Source organism: Rhodnius prolixus, unplaced genomic scaffold (assembly GCF_049639745.1).
Source record: "Rhodnius prolixus isolate KJV_2025 unplaced genomic scaffold, Rpr scaffold_12, whole genome shotgun sequence".
Lineage (NCBI taxonomy): Eukaryota > Metazoa > Arthropoda > Insecta > Hemiptera > Reduviidae > Rhodnius > Rhodnius prolixus.
In genome coordinates, this window is record NW_027411635.1 from 11797658 (window position 1) to 11819214 (window position 21557).

At 32.3% G+C, this 21557-nt stretch overlaps 1 protein-coding gene across 17 annotated transcripts in view; it reads right to left on the reverse strand.

Moving 5' to 3' along the window:
• Positions 1 to 3792: 3792 nt before the first annotated feature.
• The window catches only part of PMCA (plasma membrane calcium-transporting ATPase 3), a 451317-nt gene continuing 433552 nt past the window's right edge, over positions 3793 to 21557 (reverse strand). For all 17 annotated transcript variants that reach the window (XM_074142761.1, XM_074142762.1, XM_074142745.1 and 14 more), the window contains one exon: positions 3793 to 14768. In XM_074142761.1, coding sequence (XP_073998862.1) covers positions 14559 to 14768 — 210 coding nt within the window. In that variant the 3' untranslated portion in view covers positions 3793 to 14558. The remainder of the gene's footprint in view (positions 14769 to 21557) is intronic.

Here is a 21557-nt window from a genome sequence, read left to right on the forward strand (position 1 = left end):
ACAAAATTTCATACGAATAATCTGTTGTTTACAGTGGCAATTATAAGGGCCCCATTTCACAGCAAAACCATGACCCGAAAAAATTTCAACTCTCAATATCTTCTCATGTTATTGATCGGTACCCAAGGAAACTACAGCATATAACTTATAAATCAGTAAAGTGTAGTATGTATGTGAACAATATTTCATGTCAATAATGTGTTAAGTGCGGGAGGTAGTTGTAGGTCAAGGAACATCAATTAGTAAAGCTGCTAAAAAGCACCCAGTCGCTCGAGTTACCCTACTGTACAAAGTGAAAGGTAAATCTACAGTCATCTGACGAATGGAGCCATGTACAGTGCTCTCCTCTGCGAAAGAGGATATTTTTTAGTTTTGTGGATCACGTCCGTTGCCAGAGCTGGGTTTCCCATCACTAAAAGCTTTCTACTGATGCGTGTGTGGCAACTTATTAAAAAACTAGATATACCGAACCCTTTCAATAATAACCTATCAGGTAAATCTTGGTAGAAAGCATTCCGGAACCGTCATCCTATCATTGCAAGAAGGATAAGCGAACTGTTTCTTGAGCCAAAGTAACCAATAGTAGTTTGAACGTTTTGTATAATGAAGTTTCTCCATAATTGAATGACGCAGATGCCCTAGAAGGTTTGAACGAAATTAAAACTCTCCGGTAGGATAGTTGTATAAGGGTTGATCGTCAATAACTGCATGAAAAAGCGTAATGTTGAAAAATATTACATTATTTTGGTAGGCCAATTTAAAAACTGATTGTTATTAATTATGAATAAGACTGATTTTTTTTTGTAAAAAATCTAAGTGGAACAGTGATTTAGATATTTTGAATTTTTTAGGTCGTTTCAGGAAATATACTTGTTGTCAATCACTGGTCCCACCCCATGTCAAACACTGGTACCACCGAAAATTCGGTATGTCAATCACCGGGTCATTGAAATACTTTAAAAAAAGTAATAATTTTTGGTTGACATAAAAATCGAATTTACTGAATACATAATACAATCTAAAGGAGTGGTACAATTGTACCAACCAACACCTGGAGCCAAAATAACGGAAGATATTCTAAACGAAACTCGATTTTTTTCTTAAGCTCTAAATTACCGGTCCCTTCACCCTATTTGTTTTGTGTGAGTGCTTTTTTAAACTGATTTTTCGAAAAAAATAAGCATACGCTTAAAAAAACCCTTTAGTCTGTTGTTTATTTTTAACTTCTCTGTCATAAACCTATTTATTTATTTCAAACATTATTCTGAACAAAATTATTATTTCACAGTTCTGAGATCTGAGTATATCTATACCGATTTAAATCTTTATATCTTTTAAAATGATTCCTCTTTTTTTTTGTGATGGTGCGGATTTCAGCCTCGTCAAATTCGATGATAGGTGGGGGTAGAATGGTGCTGATGGGTATGGCTTAAAGCTTCGTTGAACTCGATGATTATCCGGTCAGATTTGGAGGTTTTTGGATCTGGTACAATTTAGGTGCGCCAGAACCGCCATTTTCTTTCTACTATTCTGGGTAAAAGTCTTGATTTATCAGCTTTTCACCCTAAGAAAAATGAATGGAGAATCATTATGGAATTAATTTGGACCTGGTATTTAATAATATAGATAAGCTCTTATCACATTTACTAACGATTAGTATTTTAATGAAATAATCACTAACCAGTTCTGTAAATTATGCTCAAGAAGTAGGAGTAGACCACTTATAATGCAACGATTCTTTAATTCAATTCTGTATGCCGATGATACAAGTCTCATAGCCTCAGAAAGATTTAAACAACTACCAAAAAGGAGAATAACATCGATAACAGCTTGCAAACGTCTTGGAACTGAGTGGACTAAGTTTTTAATTGATTGATTCTTTTCCAGATTCTTCGACTAAAAGATTTTTTAGGTGGTGTCTTCCAATGATTTGGTGTTTTCTAACGTTTTGATCCAGTATGTACCATATACGTATGTTCAATAATATTCAAGTCTGGCGACTGTGGAGGGGCAGCTGTCTCGGAACCACTCTTTAGTTTTACTAGCAGTGTGCTTAAGATGAACGGATGCTGGATTCCCAAAATTTGCTGCACTTGCTTTAAGGTTACGGAGCAAAATGTTCACCTAACCTTCTGCATTTAAAATTACCCACGATAGGTACATGATTTCCTACCCGCATCATAGGCAACACATCCTCAAACTATTTCATGTTCGCCTCTGTGTTTCACTGTAACTGAAACATTTTGTTTCTTCAGTTCCTTGTCCATTAGAACCAAACAAATTGAACTTGCTTTCGTCAGAGAACACTACATTTTCCCAAAAACAGATGGGCTTCTTTAGGTATTCTTTGGCAAAAGCATGTCGCTTTTTGCAGTTCGTTTAGCTGATGAAAGGTTTCTTTTTTGGCACTCTACCGTGAAGACCGTCAGAATGCAAAGCATTCCTTATTGTCCTTTCGCTTACGCTGATACCAGAAGTTGATTGCACCATATCAGCTAGAGCCTGTGCGCTTATCATTGGAATCTTAAGAGCTTCATGTTTTATTTTACTCTTCATTCTACCATTTAACTTCTTCCTACGGCCATTGCCTTTACTGTTTTCTGTTGTACCTCGTTCCTCATATCCCTTTATAACGTATTTTACAGAAGAGAAATTCAGCCCTGAGAAATCAGCAATTTCCCCGATATGACTTTTGTTCACTCCGTAGTAAAATACGCGGGTAATTTCGCGTGTGCCAACAAGTGTTAAGTAATTCCCATACTTTGATCATTATCACAACAGTTTAGAATATTGAGCGAAAGAAAATTATAACAACTAACTGGTGAAAGATCTTTGAAATTCTATAACAGTGTGTGCAAATACTTTTTTCCATATGTATGTTATTTTTAATTTTTGCTTCATTATGGTAGAAATTTTAGATTATGTTTACTTGGGGGTTTGGTAAGAAATTATACTTTTAATTTGTGAAGTTAACAGAAATGTATCACTTAAATTCAAAAATTTAAAGAAAAAATTGTTATGCAAATACTTTTTACCACCACTGTAGTTTGTTGTGCTATCTGTTGGTATATACCAAAACTGACTGGTGATCATTTTTAGAACTAATGAATCTTCAGCTTAATTGAAGTAAAATTTTTATGAAAATAGAAAAGTCTGGTCTTTGAAGACATCTTCAAATATTCTATATTAAACTAAAAAAAAAACTTTTAACCTGTCTTTCTAACTGTATTTTTTAAAGGAGATATATTGTAATAAAGTTTAGGAGTTTTACATTTCCTTCATATTTCAAACTGCTGTATCTTCTGTCCTATTGTTGCTATCTCTGCAAAAATGTAGGCATTTATAGTGCTCATTCACCTTTACCATTGAGCATAATTTCAGCATTTTAGCTGCATGCTTGATAGAGATGTAAGGTGATAAAGTTTGGGAGTTTTGCATTTCCTTCACATTTCTAATAGCTGTATCTCCTGTCCTAATGGTTCAATCTCTACAAAAACATAGGCAGTTTTAGTACTCATTCACCTTTACAATTGAGCATAGCTGCAGCATTCTAGCAGTATTTTAGAAGAAGATATAATATGATAAAGTTTAGGAGTTTTACATTTCCTTCATATTTCTGATAGCTGTATCTCCTGTCCTAATGGTTTAATCTCGACAAAAACATAGGCAGTTATAGTAGTCATTCACCTTTATTGCCTATATTATAAATAAAATATTTTTCAATATCTAAATAGCTATTATTAAAAATAAATAAGTGAGGTATGGGTTTGGATTGGCAGAAATAAAAACACGTACATTGTTAAACTTGTAATGGCAATTTCATTCTTCATCAATGATCACTACAAAAACAAAAAAATAACAATTAATTTTTTTTTTGTTTTCATGTTTTTAATAAGAAAATGTAATAAATTATTCTAATTTTATTTTATTTTTTTATTTATTTATATTTTTTATTTTGTTTTGAATAGTATAAAGTTGTGCAGTATGAGAACATAACGACTCTAAGTTAGTTGAATATAGGTAGTACAAGTGTTTACAAATTTATATATATATTTTTTTTTTTAGTTTTTTCTTTGTTTTGTTTTTGAACAGAACTAATGAAAAGAAATCAACATAGAGGTGCTTTTCAAATTTAAAACCAAAACATTTTGACTCCTTAAATTATTAAAAAAATAAAAATTATAACCATTTAAGTACATGAAAATTACAAAATAAATTACCTATCTGAACAACAAAAGTAACGTAATAAATTATAACAGGTGGCAGAAATAATACAAAATCTTTAATAACATTGTACCTAAGGCGTTTTTTTTTTGTTTTTTTTTAAATTTTATAATTTTTATTTTAAAATCTGTTGTCCATACTCGCTAAACAAACTAAACTACATCGAAATAAATTAGAGAATATCCCCACCATTGGCAATGGCACATTTTTATGAATTTTCTTTATTAGCTTACTAATATTTTAGGTACATACTAAAGTTTTCCTTTCATTTTGTGACTTCACAAGTTTACAATATATACAGTCATACAGGGCGTCATCTTTGTTACTTATCCCATACATATGTATATTTTGTTTTTGTCAAAAATGTTCAAGATTTACAGGATATATATATATTTTTAAAAAAATGTTAAAAATGGTCCTAGGCTGAGTTCGATTACACCTAAAATCATTTTTAATTTGATTCCAGCGATTTAATTGAACATGTTCAGCTCTTCTTAATGCAGTTTTCATTTATTTCCCAAATGAACTTTAAGCGAAACTCAATTAGGTATGATTATATTAGGAATAATAAAACAAATGTGGGGCGATGGGCCTTTCTCAAAACAAATAAGACAAATGAGGAAAGTAATTGTTCAGTTGTCAGCGCGTTAGGCTAGTTATGCTGGAGGTCTCAAGTTCAGATCCAGTCGCATTATCCTTAGATTTTCTCTTCTTAGGAGCCTCAACAACACACCGTCCGGTGATGGACTGTGTTGTCGGTAGCTGGCCAAAGTTTTACTGAGAAAACGCCCAAGACCGAGTAGACGCGCCTTTTAACAAAAGACATTAGTCATTAGACAAAATAACTGTAGTCATCAGTCAATCGTTAGTCTTGATCAATTATCATAAACAATTAGTAGTTATTAACAGCCATTATCTGAAAGCCATAGCGGGCTCTTGTTTTTATTAGCCTAATAAAATTATTGTTTTTTGTAGTTTGTAATAGTCTTTATTTTACTTTATAAATGTTCAAATTAAATGGAACTTCATCATGGTTTTCAGAGGGGAAAAAATAAAATTACAGTTTAATTGGTAATTTTGTTAAGACTGTTCGTGGTCATCGACTGCCCGAAGTAAGCGTTAAATTTTTTCATCAATTTATGATGGTATTGAGAACAATTTTAATACCGCAAACTAAACTTTCTCAAAACTAATTTTTACTATTAAAAGTCGTAGACCAAAAGTCTCGTTTCACAATGCCGGTAAAGTGTAAAGTCTCCAAGTCAAAAAAGACTATGAAAGATATTTATGACGTGTACTTCTTTCTTTAGGTTCGAAAGAAATGTGGAGAGGAGAGAAAATATGGGACTAAAAAATCTGTAAAAGAAGGTGTAATATTATTATATAAAACTGCGACATCTTACACAAATTATAATGCGAGGATGAATCATAAAGAAATTTCTATCAGACAAACCATTAGATAAAGTACATGATAAAAGGATAGTGTGTCCAAGGATCCCTGGCCCTGGAAAATTAGATTAGCGTAAAATTTAACTGGGTGCCGGGTCACGAAAATACAGGAGGTTGTCAAGCACGCTAAAAAAAGTGTGAAGCCTTTGAAAAAAACATCTGTATAGGATGGGACTAGCTGAAGAATCTCTTTGTAGAAAATATAGCTTGCGGAAAAACACTCCGTTCCACCTCCTTGGGGAATGCTGCATGATTTATTCATTCGAAATAAACGGGCTAAATATTCTTTATAAAAAATATAATTAAAAAAATCAACATAAAAAACAGAAACACAGACATGGAAAATGATAAAAAATAAAAATAATGCTTCAAATGCTTTCTAATAGTACCAAATGGGGCTGGGGTAAATTGCTCTTTACGAGGTCTACAATGAGGCCACTCAAAGTGGGCCTAAGTGCTATTGCCTTCCTACATAAAAAAAAAAAACTTGGTTCAAAATTAGATTAATAAGAAATAAAATAATCCATCTTGGTGCCCATAACTGGATGGTGGTAGTTCTGCATCGAGGCAGTCTAGATGAGATTCATAGAACCGAATTGTAGCGCATCATCAATTATGATGATTAGAGCTAAAGATAAATAAAAAAATAAATTTGAAAGTGCAAAAATGAGAAACTAATTCATGTTTTCGTAGTGATTAGTCTAGAAGTCGATCGCTAACTATAGAAAGGTACACAGAGAGCTGTTTACAGTTTCGACAAAAGCTTAGGAAATAAATGAAGACAAACATTGTAAAAAAACTAAATAAGTTATAGTGACATCCCTGAGATCAATTTAACATTCAAGTTGTACACCAATCCATCCCAAAAATACAATCGTTTATTATTATACAATATCTTAAATAAAACTTTTTTGGGCGATCTTTAAGACCCTTAGTTGTACGCCCTGCATGCGTATTTAGTAGTAATAATAATAAAACAAACAAATTAACAATTGATAAAACTATGAGTAATAGCCCTGGTCAGACGTCTCTGTCTGATCTCGATTTCTCCATTATCTTTCGTACAACATGACCAAGTGATGATAGTATTGCAGACTCTTTTAGTGACATATGCGTAAATGCACAGATTTTTCTTATTATATATATATATAATATATATATGTTTCAAATCTTTTATATAAATATACATATATATATATATATAATATATATTTATAAATATATTAAATATATATACATATAAATATATATATTTCACGTTTTAAACTATTGCATTAAAACATTTTGTTTAACATAGCATCAGGATAATAGCTCGATATTTGATTTAATTTCGTTAGTATAATAAATACCTAGTATTACGCATGGTCAAAACTATGAGTGTGTAATTAAAGAGACAACTACATGGGTTAATAACAGTTTTTTATTTTACTTTTTTAATATATATATTTTTTAAATTATTATTTATTTCTTGTTTTGTCAATGTATGTCGACTGAACACAATTTTTTTTTTTTTCTTGTTTTCCTTCTCTCTTTGTAATATACTTCTAATAGAGTAAAATTGTGTGGCATAACTAATGTATACTGCGGTAATAGTGTATGTACAAAATACATGGTGTGTCTTCGGCTTTGTTTTGTTTTTATTATTAATTTTTTTAACATTCAGGTAGAGGCTGTCGTTAAGAGAGATGCTTTCTTTAAACAATTTTATTAATTCTTAGAACGTTCAGGGTTCGGCCAGGATTCTCCAAGATTCACCAGTTAGTAAGTAATAAAGAAAATTTCAGTTTTTTAGTGTAAATATAATCTGTAAAACAAAATCCTAACAAAACTCTGCGTTCTGAAGTGATTCCGCCCGTTAAATGTAATAGGCACTCTAAATTCATATAAATTAACTACATATTCCAGGGTATTTTAATGAGAAACTTTCTGGCTGAAGCAATAAAGCGATTGGATTTTTTTTTTGAGCAGCTCGAATTGTGAATGATAATGTGAAATCTGTTGAAACATTAAACCGATACATTTTGTACGTTATGTGGATATGAAAATGACCTTTTTTTTCGCTATGCGAAGCAGGATGTAAGAAAGCCAATAGGCTTATTGGAGTAAGCCAATAGGAATAAGAAAGAATTATAATTCCTTATAAGGCTCATTAAAAAAAATTAAACAATTATTTCAAAAGATAATGTTTTATTTTTAAAGTCTACTAAAAGATTTCTCTTTAGTAAAACATTTAATTATTAAAAAACTAAAATTACTAATAAGTACTATTATTAAAGAACGGATGGAGTATGTCTCTAGCGAGTGCTTTTGAAATAACCAGCTGAGTAATAATTTCCCATATAAAACGTTATTACCTATTACCTCGAGTTGGTAGTAGCCTTTCAACGCAAAATTTGAAAGCAAAGTTAAGTGTCCAAATTGGACGTAACTTAAGGGCAATCCAATAATCGGTATGCACGTTCTATAAAAATAAAGAATGAAATTGTAACCACGGTAACAAAATTAAAGCAAAAATAAATAAAAATCGAGTGAGGAATGTGTAGAAAAACTGCTCTCACCCTTTGCAACCAAGTATAATTACATTTCGATTATGAACGTTTGGCAAAAACGAATACCAGTTGGTTTCGAATTAGCAGATAGTTTAACGAAAGAAAAATTCCACAATATCCAGTAGGGAACTGAAAAAAAATGAGCACCGAAGACTTGCTATGGTATCTTGAAACTTCAAAGGATCTAAGCACATCCAAGTGATCCTGCCAGCTATTTACTTAACAATGACGAAATTCTCAAAATGACGCCTCTATTTGATGATACTTGTACTTGGAGTTAGCCGGCCGAATTCAAGACACCAATAAAATAAGAATAACAAGAACTATTACGGTAGTAGTGTTTGCAGTTTTTTGTTTTTTCAACTGCGAGTTGTGAATCCTTCTATCTGATGACTACTGAATCGTCTATGGATCTCAAACCCTGAACTCCCAATTTCTTCGCCTGACCAACATCACAACCTCCTTCTCTATAAAATTAAGTATAATAAAATTAAGGTCCAAAATTCGCTTCTCCACATAACATGCGTAGAGTTATAAAATAAACAAAAATTATGAAAAGAACCCATTCTGTTTGCTTGAATATTTTAACTGCGAAAAAATAAAAATAAGTGAATCAGACACATCGCTCTAGCATCTCCCCCACCATACAGCCGACACCAACAAACGCCGAAGTCTTCACAATACAATAATTTAAAAAATCATACAATTCCCAACAATAAAAGCAAGATACATAAGGCACGTAATTCAGAGTGAACAAACCAACAGTTGTTTTATATATATATATATTTTTTTTATTTTATTTTTATTTTATAGGGACGACCTGCCACTTCAAGGCCAACAAGCATCTACGAGAAATTAAAAAACGCACACCATTACATATCTTTTTTTTTATTATTATTTTTTAAATATAAATTATATATAAGATGGTTCTCTTTCCATCACTTATTTTTTTTTTTAAATCTTTGAAATGCTTGTATTTGTATTTGTTTACTTTTCTTTATTTTGAATATGGCATTATTATATACACACCTGATAAATATACTGAGATTCATAATATAGATGGTGTCCCAATCAGTTGAGTTAAGGCCATACTCTCCTAATTTATGAAAAGTCTGCACACAGTTTGTCAAACAATTTATTGATCAAAAACCTCAAGCTTCAGATTTGAAAAAAAAAAAATTAAAAACTCAAACCTTACTACTATTCTACCATAAAACTTCACCGACTTTGACTTTTGTTTAAATAACTTTTTTACATTCGCTAGCTACATAGGAAAGCTTCTAGAGGTTGTGGGCGATATAGTCAAAGCTTCAAGAGCACGCGGGACACACAGATTTTGCATTCTCTATATAAAACCTAATTTTAAAGTTTTTTGTTCAATTCTGCAATTTTAAATTTTAACAGTACACGGTACAATCAAAAGTAAGAGCCGATTGGTTGTAAGAGCAAACAAAACAAATGAGAATGAAAATTTTATGGTTGAAAATACATACTTTTTTTTTTTTTAAGTTGGGATTTCGTTTAATTTTACTGTCATGAAACAGATTTTATTAACCACTCTGAAAAAAAGAAACGCCAGAGGATCAGCCAGTTCTTAAGTTATAGATTTCTAGTCTCTAGTTACGAGATCAGGACTTCAAGGTAAGTGGTCAAAAATACTTGTAAATTTTTGAATTGTTACCTTTGTCAGGAAATGTATAATCCTGAGGAGACAATGCCTGGCCTCAGCATTCCCTTATAACACATGTGCGGCACTTTAACCACAAGTTCTACTACCTGAAGAGGTGGGTCTCATTCAGTTCCATCTCATAGTTGAACAAACTGTTTCTTAATTATTCTACACAAGACAAAAAATAAAATAAAACAGTTAAGGCTTTCCGGTAACCAATCCTTGATACAGAGGAAAGAACAAGCGCCAGCTATACGAAGCCCGACCTTAGGTACCCGAAGGAAAATAGGAGTAAGACGTCTGATTTGGCCAATCTCCTCATTACCCGAAATTCCCATAAGAACATATTTAAAATAGAAGACAGTTCTTTTAGTCTCATAGAACATTTTAGTCAATTTGGAGCTGAAGATAGCTGGTACAGTTATCTGTACCTGATACACAGCCTGACTGTCCTTACAAGAACAAACCTCCATAAAGCTTGGCTTGAAAAACAGTAAACCATTGTCCAAGAAAACAATTGAAATTGGAATGGTTAAAATAAAATTTAAAGCCAAATGGATGCAGATTTTTTAAACACGTTCAGCATAAAAATGGAATGTTCTAGAAGCTTAGAAGAGCTATCTTCTTCAAACGAAATTTTCTTAGTCTGGATCAAAAGTGATAAATTTAGTGATCCTTTGGCCATTAGGTCACAGTTTCTCAGTTTCATCATGTTAGCAATTCCGATAAACTGATGGAAAAAAAATGGTTTTGAATCACATTCAGGCAATTTGTCATTATACCTTGAACGATATCTCACGGACCCACACGCACACCCTTTCTTAGATTTGCAAGATAGAAAAAGAACATCTACCCATCGATCCAGACGGTACAGATTATGTTCAGGACCAAAGCCTGCCTTTGCAAGCGCTTAGAGACAGCTCCCTTGTAGTAGTTATAGTCCTATTTGTTCAGAGACTAGCGTGAATATTTAAGTCGCGGGTCTTGATTCTTGTTCTAGGTCCCATTTTTGGTGTAGGACTGGACTTGTATATAGAATATATATCTAAGTTTTATGCATTTGTTAAAAACTTTAATTTGCAACTAAATCAAAGGCGTGTATGAACCGTGAATCCGCCCATAAACGTTTTGGAATTGTGGCGACTTTAAAGTTCGTCAATTAAGGGGAAGGAACAAGTTTTTTAGGATAAAGGAGAAGGCAACAGATCAAAAAGTAATTTCTCTCGTGAATCTGTCCGTCAATGTCTCAACACAAATTAGTGGGACAAGCCACTTACGATGGAGGCTAGGTCAAAGAAGGGATATATTAAATTACATCTCTATCTAGACTATCTAGACTCAGACTTCACATCTCCAATAATTGTTCTTAATCTACCAAAATAATATATTTCCACTGCCTAATTACCGATCTTTAAATTTGCATTACATTTCTTTAAATTTGCCCATACAGAAAGGCATTATCACTTATTTATTAATTAGACTACAGATTTGCCTGTCACTTTACAGCTTTTTTAACTTCATACGAACAGGTATATAAGTTGGATCAAATATAAACGAGCCATTTTGAGTTTGACGTCAGTTGAGTGCGCGACGTGTATATAGACTTTTAGGTCTCTTACAAAGGAAGAAGGAGAGCATCGTACAGTTGCATAACGAATCGTTACAAAGTATTCGAGAACAAGATCGTTAATTTAAAAAAAAAAAAATCATTTAAGGCGCGTCAATATCTGGAGTTATTGGCGCCCGGAGTGTTTTCTAGTGCACTGCCAGCCTTCGGACAGTGTTCTTTCGTTACAGACAACAATGTCTATCACCGGACAGTGAGCTGTAAGAAGTTCCCAAGAAGAGAAAATCTAAGGGCCAGCAGCTGGTTTCGAACCTGGGATCTCAGCGTGGAAATCCAATAATACGCTAATTCCTTCCCTGAGCGATCGTTAATGCTGTGGAATTTAGTTGCAGTTTACTCCCACAATACTGGGAAATATTTATTACCCCATTGGTGTGACAAGTTTATTGAAAGGACGAGAGCCTCTCTGCAGTTTTTATAGAAACCGAATTTCATACGAATGATTGCCAGGACAATTCCAAATCTCTCCCGAAGTTCTAAAAATGTTAAGCTCAGTTACGCGCCTATCGTATTTGATCATTGTTTAGTTTTGATGATCTTGCATTTTGATACAGTAGCGATAGATGTGGACATGTTTTTAACCTACTCTAATCTTTAGTTTTTTCAATCGTTACATCAATAACATACACATGAATCTTTTCCTGGAATGTGGGAGTTAAAAGGCGACACGTATAAGTGATATTAATATTTTCGTTCAAGAGAAATTTATTGCGACACGTTGTGAAATGGTGGGAGGGTTGCAGCTCTTTCTTTCGCTCAATAAGTGATGACTATTGAACGCAGCAAGGTGCAAAGTCATGGTTTCTTTTAGACACGCCTTCTCGGTGGACGTTAAAAGCCTCAAATACCTCGTGCACTCAAATGGCACCAAATTTGTAACTTATATGGTTTTATTTTAAATGGTAGAATCAGAGTGTGTTTTAGACTGCAGCACAATGTTAGACATTTTCATTTCAAGATTTTCGATCGAATAAATTGTTATACAACAAGATTTTCATCTTTAAGACAATTGTTATCTACAAGTGAGGAGCCACAGAATTCTACATGTTAGCCACTCATTAAGTCTAAATGGGACATCCTCTGTATATATTAATCTCTCTATATATATTATATATATTTATTTATATATAATTGTATTTTTTTATTTATATTATTTTTTTATTTTTTACTAAAAGCGGTTTTAGTGCATGGGCACAATAACTTTGAAGCACCAAAACAAGTTATGATTCCTTAAATATTTTTTGGGGGGAGGGGGGAGTCATCACCAACAAAAGAAAACAGTGGTTCAACAAGTTACAGTTCAGGTTGTGCCGTCCAACCATAATCAACAAGAAATACCTTTATAAATATTAGATCACAAGCCTCGCCTTTTATTTATTTATTTTTTAATATTTTTTTCAAATTATTAATAATAATATTATTATTTAAATTTAGATAACTAATACGAACAGTGACGAAGACCGTTTATATCATCCATTAATTTAACTTTATATTTAAAAAGGTTCAATTAAATAGAGTTAATTCTTAGTTTTTTTGTGAGTTAATAACCAATTAACGCCTTTTTTATCATTATTCTTATTATTATTTTATTACATGATTACATGCTATTCTTTTGCTTTGTTTTGATGTCTTAATATTTAAAAATGTCTTAAAAAGATCAAAAACAGTCCATAGCACAACAAAATGCTATCCGAATTTGAAGTAACTATAGAATATGAAAACACTTTTTTTTTCTTACTTTTGTTTCTTAAAATAATCTATCTATATATATATATATATATATGTAAATAAATAAATAAGTACATATACATATTAGATATATGTAAATAAATAAATAAGTACATATACATATTAATGTATCAAAGTTTAGGAAATGGGGAATTTCCCTGACATAGAAATTATTTTCTTTTTGGCTCTTAAGAATCTTTCATGAACCATTTTTTATTTTTATTTTACATTAAGTACTAGAATTTTTAAAAAAATGGAACATATTAATCGTGGAGTTAAGGTTCTGTTTCAGAACTTATTGCAATCTCAAAGAAGAATGCACATTGTATACGAGTAAGGAAATCTATGATCATAGATTATGATAGATCATAGATATCACAGGAAATCTATGACTGCAATTGATTTGGCCCATATTCCGTCAAGAACCTTAAGAGTAAGCCTCAAAAAGAGAAATAAAAACAAAGGTGATTAAAATCATACAATAGGAAGATCTAAATTCTTAAAGCTTGCTAATGATTGTGTGGCCAGTAAAGTTAGATTTCGATAAACTACGCTTTTTTTTCAATTTTTTTAATAATAATTTTTTTTTATGCATCTTTTAGAAGCTCTAGTTGAGATGATCGATTATTCATTCTTAAAAAAAAATAAAATAAAATAAAATAAAAACAAATTAACAAATGGTGTACAAATTATCAAACAATGCCAATTGACTAGGGGAAGACGTCATCATTTGAGTCACTTATTAAATACATATATTTTTTTTATTACGTTAAAAAAAAAAAAAATGACTGTGTGGGTTGTCTGCTCGTTTGAAGCGAATGTAACGCTCCGAAGAGTTAATATTATATATAATTTTAAAGGTGAAAAAGGCACGAAAAACATTGAGTCAAATAAAAAGGACAAATACACAACGAAAATATTAATATTAAAACAAATTACATTTTTTCTAAAAATATATATTTATATATTTTAATTGTAAATTTAAATTAGAGGGAGCTTCTCCGTACTTTACTAAGGTGCAGTTTAGTTATTGATTATAACAAAAATTTTAAACAAGTTAGTGAAGTTTGAGGTTTAAAACTCCATTTTCCTTTTTAATAGCGGCTTACAAATTAGTGGGGGAATATCTAAAGAAGATAAGTTGAGAGCCAAAAGTACTCGTACAGTGACATTTCTCATTATCGAGCCATAGAATTCCATATTTCTTTAAAATTTTCTTCTTCTTTTATTTAGTAATTAATTAATTAAAAAAGGGGGGAATCTTTCGAATGATTTCTTTCATCCTGTATATAATATCTATAGAGTGCAAAAACTAAACAGCTGTCTCCGTGTGCGAATGTGAAGATAGCCTTTCGACATCGATTTCTGGTATCATTAATTCATCAGCAACATTGTCTGCATACTCTATGGACGAAGTCTGCGACAGGCGTTTGCTAAGCGATGTCTGTTTTCTTAATACTTCGGCCAGTGACTCGCTGTACCTGGCGTCCAATCCTTGTCGAAATGCATTCACAACACGAATCTGAAAAATTAGATATATAAAAAAAAGAAAAACCATAAGAAAATTTTATAGAAATAAATAATTATTCAATAACCCACAACTGCTTATTTATACATAATACATCGAAAAAAAAACAAAACAAAAAAAACTAAAGAATTGCTGCATATTAAGCGGCCTCCACGTCAAAGCTTGTCCCAAACTTGTGATCCCTTCGCAAAGTACTGGCTGTGCAAACATGAGCCCTATTTGAACTTATATATTAGAGTATAACATGTATGGAGAGAGCAGGATTAGTTCAACACAAAGCATGTCCAGTTCTACTTATAATTAAAGTAAACTAAAATCATCTGCAAGCAACATTCCACAGCAAATTTCAGATGACCACAGTACATTACAGAAATGACTGAAACAATACCCAAGATCAGAACTTCAGCTCAAAATAAGCGAATAAATAATAAAATTAATCACAAAGAATTATAGAATATTTTTGAACAATAAAATCGAAGGAAACAAAATAGATAAAATTCTAATAATAAATATTGAAATAATAAGGAAAAGAAGGAAAGTGATTAGCTGAGTCGTTAGCGAATACTGGATTCCAACGCGGAGATCACGGGTTCAAATCCAGCTGCTGGTCTCTAGATCTTCTCTCCCTAGGAGCTTCTTAAAGCTCACTGTCCGGTGATGGACCAGCAGTGCGCTGAAAAAAGCTCCGGACGCCAAAAACCTCAGATGTTGACGCGCCTTAAACACACAAAAAAATAAATAAGGAAAAGAATTGAGATGAGTGATTCTGCGCAGGAGGAGTTATGTTCAAGTCAAGCCAGACCTGTCCTTAGGTTTCCTCTTTCTAAAAGTCCTCCATTTACACTGGTCATGAGGAGGAATTTCTCTGGTCAAAGTAAAGGATTAGTGGAGTTGGTAGCAGACGAAGCCTGACTGTGGTGTCGGTTTTGAGTCCAGCCAGAGCTATCCTATATGTTATCTAATTAGCATCCTGTTACCATTAGTCATGAAAAGAAGCTAGATGAGTTGGTTACAAGCAGTACTGGAACCCTGGAGATGCTCCGATGTTCCGGTGTGCTCTTAAATTTACTCTATTTAGCAGCCTGAACTGTTCATCGGTTACAGGAAGGGATACGCCAACGATCCACATCCACATGTGAACAATAAATGTTGCTGTGTGAAACACTCACACGACTTTTCATTACTGAAATTAACTATTTATAATTTCTCACCTATTGAATTTTTAATAAATGTTAGTTTGTTTAATTATTAATTAAGTTCTCTTTAATAAAACGATATTTTGAAGCCTCACAACACCATTTAAATTAATGTTTCCAGAGAAAAAGTTTCAAAAAAAAAGAGCAGACCTGCTTATGTTTAATTTAATGTTTTTTAATCGTGAATTTATCAAAAAATAGCATCAAAAATAATAATAAAACATTCAGTTAAATAGCAAATTTTGTAAACTTAAACTGATTTTCTTCAAACTCGATTTGTGATTTCACATTTTATATATATATATATATATATATATATATATATATATATATATATATATTAGTGGCAAATTTATAAAAGTTTAAATGGTCGTAGTAATAACATAAATAACCAGGTCTATAAATAACCATTGCAATAACCAGGACCCACATTCAGTATTGACCAGAGAAGGTTTTACAAAAAAATAAATAAAAAATAAATAAATAAATAATAATCATCATCATCCATAATAATAATAATAATAAGGAAAGGTAGGGAAGGGATTAGCTGTGCGGTTAGCGTACTGGACTCCCACGCGGAGGTCCCGGGTTCGAATCCAGCTGCTGACCCTTAGATTTTCTCTTCCTAGGCGCTACTTACAGCTCACTGTCCGGTAATGGACAGTGTTGTCTGTAACAACAGAACACTATCCGGAAGCCGGCAGTGCACTGAAAAAAGCTCCGGGCGCCAGTAATGTCAGACGTTGATGCGCCTTAAATAATTAAAATAAATAATTAAAATAAATAAATAAAATAAATAATAATAATAACCACCCAAGAATTCTGTCCCACTCAAAATGTGCAACAAATCGCTGCCAGAAAAGAACCCGAACCACCACAGGTGGATGCGGTCCCATTTTTAAGAAAAATCGTTGGGGCCATCTTTAGGAAAAAAAAATCGCGTGTTGAATTCGCAATTTTGGATAATTTGATTGCTTTAAGGGTTTCCACAAAGGTTTATGTCACTTATATCTGAAGCTGATGGAAAAAAAAAAATAGGAAAATCTATTAGAGAGGCCTTAATATGTCTTTCTACTGAAAGCACAATTTAACTCGAATGTTGATCGGGTCGACGGAGATAGGCACTGTTTCTCAACGCACTGAGAACTTAAGCTGTAGTTAAGATGAGAACTATGAATCCAGGAGTGAAAACTATTAAAACCGTCAGCCAGAAGTTAGAACAATGAAAAATGAATCATTTAGATAAATGTGAGCGAACAGAAATTAACAAAGTATATAACTTGTAGAAGATAATGTTAGTGAATTGTTTGCATTTCGGTTGAGGTTTATTTTACAAAATGTTAGCAATTTAGTGTACAGAGCTCTGTCAAATTAAAATTCTTTATATTGTCAAGGTTTCTACAAATATGATGTTTATAACCGCGACATTTGAACACACACATGCCCATTCAAAGAATACATCAGAATCATTAAAAGTAGTTTTTTAAAAACCAATTGTAGGGTAGGTATGACTTTTTGCACGGGTAAATAAATTGAGTTAATCCATCTTTGTACGGATGTTTACTGCATCACTGACCGAGATCATCCAGCATCAGTAATTAGATTAATCAGTTAGGTGTAACTTATGACTTCACTTATGTTTCCGTCTTGCAGTATACTGATTCTGATGAAAGTCGGAAAAAAGTCAGGGATACCATAAACGATGGATAAAATCAAATATATTATCTAGCACTGTGGATCTAACCAGATTTTAAATAAATTGATGTGCCTCCATACCCAACAGATTAGCATTTACTCGATGTTAGATGCCAATTCAGATTACGTGAAATAGATTGGACATCAGAAAGCTAACTTTTAATTCATCATTAATTCTCGGGCGATAATTTTTTGATAACTTTGTCAAACCAATATCTGTTATGTGCAAAAAGTATAACTTTCGAGCTATTGAATAAAAACGTTCTCCTGTAAAATTTTATATGAAGCAGATTTTTTAAAACTAATTTAAATTAAAGTTATATGTGTTATACGTTATTTTATTTGATTTTTAGATATTTAAATTTATTTATTATTACCAAACTGGAGTAATTTGAGCTCATAGAAGATTATAAATGTTCAATTATTGGCACATAGAAGGTAATATTGAACAAACATGTCTAATTTACATTAGTATTTTATTATTGTTGAATGAAAAACTGGCATTAATCAGACTAATACTTTAAACAATCATAAAATGGATGGTAGTCAAGCTCAATAAACGGTTTAAGTTCCTGTAACTGATTGAACTTAGATCGAGTTATTTCCAATGAGCCGTCCTACAATGTTGAAGGTTTAGGGATACTCTGGAGGAAGACGCCTTCGTTGAGGAAGTATTATATAATCATGTGGATGGCGAAGTTTGAAGCACATTTCCACTATTAGTCCTGTATAAAAATCCTCTGATATCATTCACAGTGGGATCACCCTTTTTTATCACTCTGATAGACTGAAAATTGGTGGTTAGATGCTCCGTAACCTTATTTGATTACGTTAGTTTTCTTAATTTTTATTCTGACAATATTCTGGCTGATGCACAGAGCAATCTTTTTATACGAAAATTTGGTTGGTAAATTAGTCAATAATAAACGTTAAACAATAATAAATTTAGAAGTGTCGTTGCCTGAATTTATTCTGTCCAGCCTTATTAACATATTAAGGCCTAGTCCTAGCACAGCTCGCCTGCGGGTTGAAGCGTTGAAGCTACGCTCTTTACTCTTGCCTAGAGGGAGAAGCTTTTTTTTCTTTTTTGTAAGGGCAAACTTCTTACGCTGCTGTTTTGCGTTAATTTCTGCCATTACACGTGGCTACTGAGTGGCGTCTAACACCGAAAAAACTGACGGGCATAGTGAAGTTCATCTATTTTTTTACTTTTTTGTTATTTATTTTATTGCTAAAATTGAAACGCATATCTGCCTGAGTAGAATATGAATGGTTACGTACGGGAAGTATATACTTTTGAGAATTATTTAAAGTGTGTGATGAGATTCATTTTATTTTTAATTTTTAGTATTTTTTTCCCCTTTACTTTCAAGTTCATTCGTAATTTTAGTTGTCTTTTATGCCACTACAAATACATCATATTTGTCGAAATGTAGATAATTAAACTTTGACTTTTAAAACGAAAGTTTTAATTTGGCCGAACCTCAAAATATTTAGAGTTGTCAAGCACCAAATCCTCTATCAGTACTCACAGTTACCCTATTACATTTAAACTACCATTAAACATCCACATTTTCAACGGAAATTCGTTAAACATTTCAAAATAATTATAAACGTAAGATCATGAGAAATATGAAGATAAAAGAAAGGAAGTTTTGTTTTGTTTAAGAGGCTCATTTGCAGACAGCAAGTATGAGACCAAGACACAATCTTTGCAAGATGTCAAGGTCTTTAAAGACGTCATTAATAACTTAATAAATATACAACTAATATTGAGTGAGTGACGCAGAGCCAGCCAGTTACAGCTTGATCTAAGAGTGCGTCGCCTCAGGACTTGCTAAAGCAAGTTGCCACGAGCGACCACTCAAAGCTCCTACAATTTATACAAACTTACGAGATACACTAAAATAAATAATAAATAAATGAAATCAAAATAATTGCATTACAATTAAATAATAAACAAAATAATAATAAATAAATGTAGCACAATTCCGCCATTCATAGCAATATTAACTCAGAATTAGACGCAAAAAAACATGCATTTTTGACAACATACCATTTTCTGCTCCTGGCTGATCCAATTCCAAAATGGTTAAGTACAGATAGGTGCTGCGTTCATTACTAGCATTTCAGTTATCACCTTATTACTTACATTACAGAATATTGCAAATACATCACTAATTTACTCTTACACAAAAAATATCCTATAAAATGTTGAATTACCTCATGTCTGCTCGCTTCCCATTTCACTGATCACAAAACAAAACAAAAAATAAATAAATAAAAAATAAACAAAAAATATAAATCACAAATTATCTGTCCCAAATCAGCTTGTAATCATCTCCCATTCTAGACAAGCTGTGCGCCTTTGAAACGATTGTTGAACAGAATCCAGATGGCGGTGTTAGCTGGCTTTTAACTGTATCTGGATTTTGAATTTTTTGTCATTTGCTTTCAAAAGGCTGAACGCATAAAGATGAAAGTCCGTTATACTCCAATTGAGGCTCTGTGTACTACCAAAAAGAAAAAAAAAATTAAAATAAGATCAAAGGTTAGGAAACTATATTAAATTCACTGAAACGAACTTGACCAATTGAATCTCCCATATAATGTTCTTCTCGTTGATTGGCCAGAATTTTATTTTGTTGAACTCCCATTTTAGTACCTATTTTTGCTCAAAAAAAAAAAAAAAAAAACAAAAGGAAAAAAATATTATATCTCAACTGACAATCCAAGGCACCAGGATAAATTTTTTAAATCTCTCCCCAGCTAAGCACCTGACTCCAGTGTGTGTTGATGAATACTGTGCACCTGATGGGAACAGCAAACCGCTGAACAAGTGCCATTTTGGTAGGCTTTCTAGGTTCTTGAGCTATGTAAGCATCAGTTAATGCATAAAACAATGAAGTCTTGCGCTACATAATGGAGGTTATCATCAATTTCACTCAGCCACATAGCGCATTTTGGACAGAAAAGATTCTAGACAAAAAGGACTATCAAATTATTTCTCACTCACATCCTGACATCCCACGCCAGTGGAATACTATCTAATTTTGTCCTGCAAAATATTCCAAATGGAAACAAATCTGCAAAAAATAAAAAAGACGGAAATTGGCAATAAAGTGGCAGATTTATTGCTTCAGAAAATATTCTTTTACCATTCGTAAAGTATTGTGCAAAGTTCTAGGTTTTCACCCCACCAAAAATTAACAGAAAAGAAATTAACCGAAAGCGCTCTGCCGCGACATAGCATAGAAGTTGCAAGTTCAGTCGGCATGCGGCGATTGCTGAGAACCACCTGTGTCTGAAGCTAACCAATAGGATTGAGAAAAACGATATTTCTGTTTGTTTTTCCTTGTGCTTTTTCGTAAGTCTTAGAAGAAGAAACTATATTTCCTTGGTCTTCAATTATGTGTAGAAATAAATTGTGAATTATTTTGTCTTTGCTCATAAGTTGTTTGTGTGTCTCTCTGCCTTTTATTCTTTAACCGTCTCTTTTACAAAAACGAAGGTTATAAAAATCTTGTACTTAGTAAAAATGTAAGATTAGAGAAAGTAATAATTTTGTTTGATAGAATATTTAATAAAGGGTGTAACGAACGTCTTTGCGTTTCTTAAGCAATTATTTCAAATTGATTATCGTTAGGAAAGCTATCATCTAAGTCATCTAAGGTTTCTATTTCAAGTTTGTCTTAATTAGTTTATATAATTTTAGTGTTCTGAATAGCTTATTTCATTTCGTTAAACCCTTTCCATTGTATAAAACAGCTTATATAAAAACAGTTATCAATAAATAAATAAAATAACTATTCAGCACAATTGGATAGGGCCAGCTGTTCTGGCCGATAAGTATTGCTATTTGATCAACAGATAATAATGCAAGACCACACAC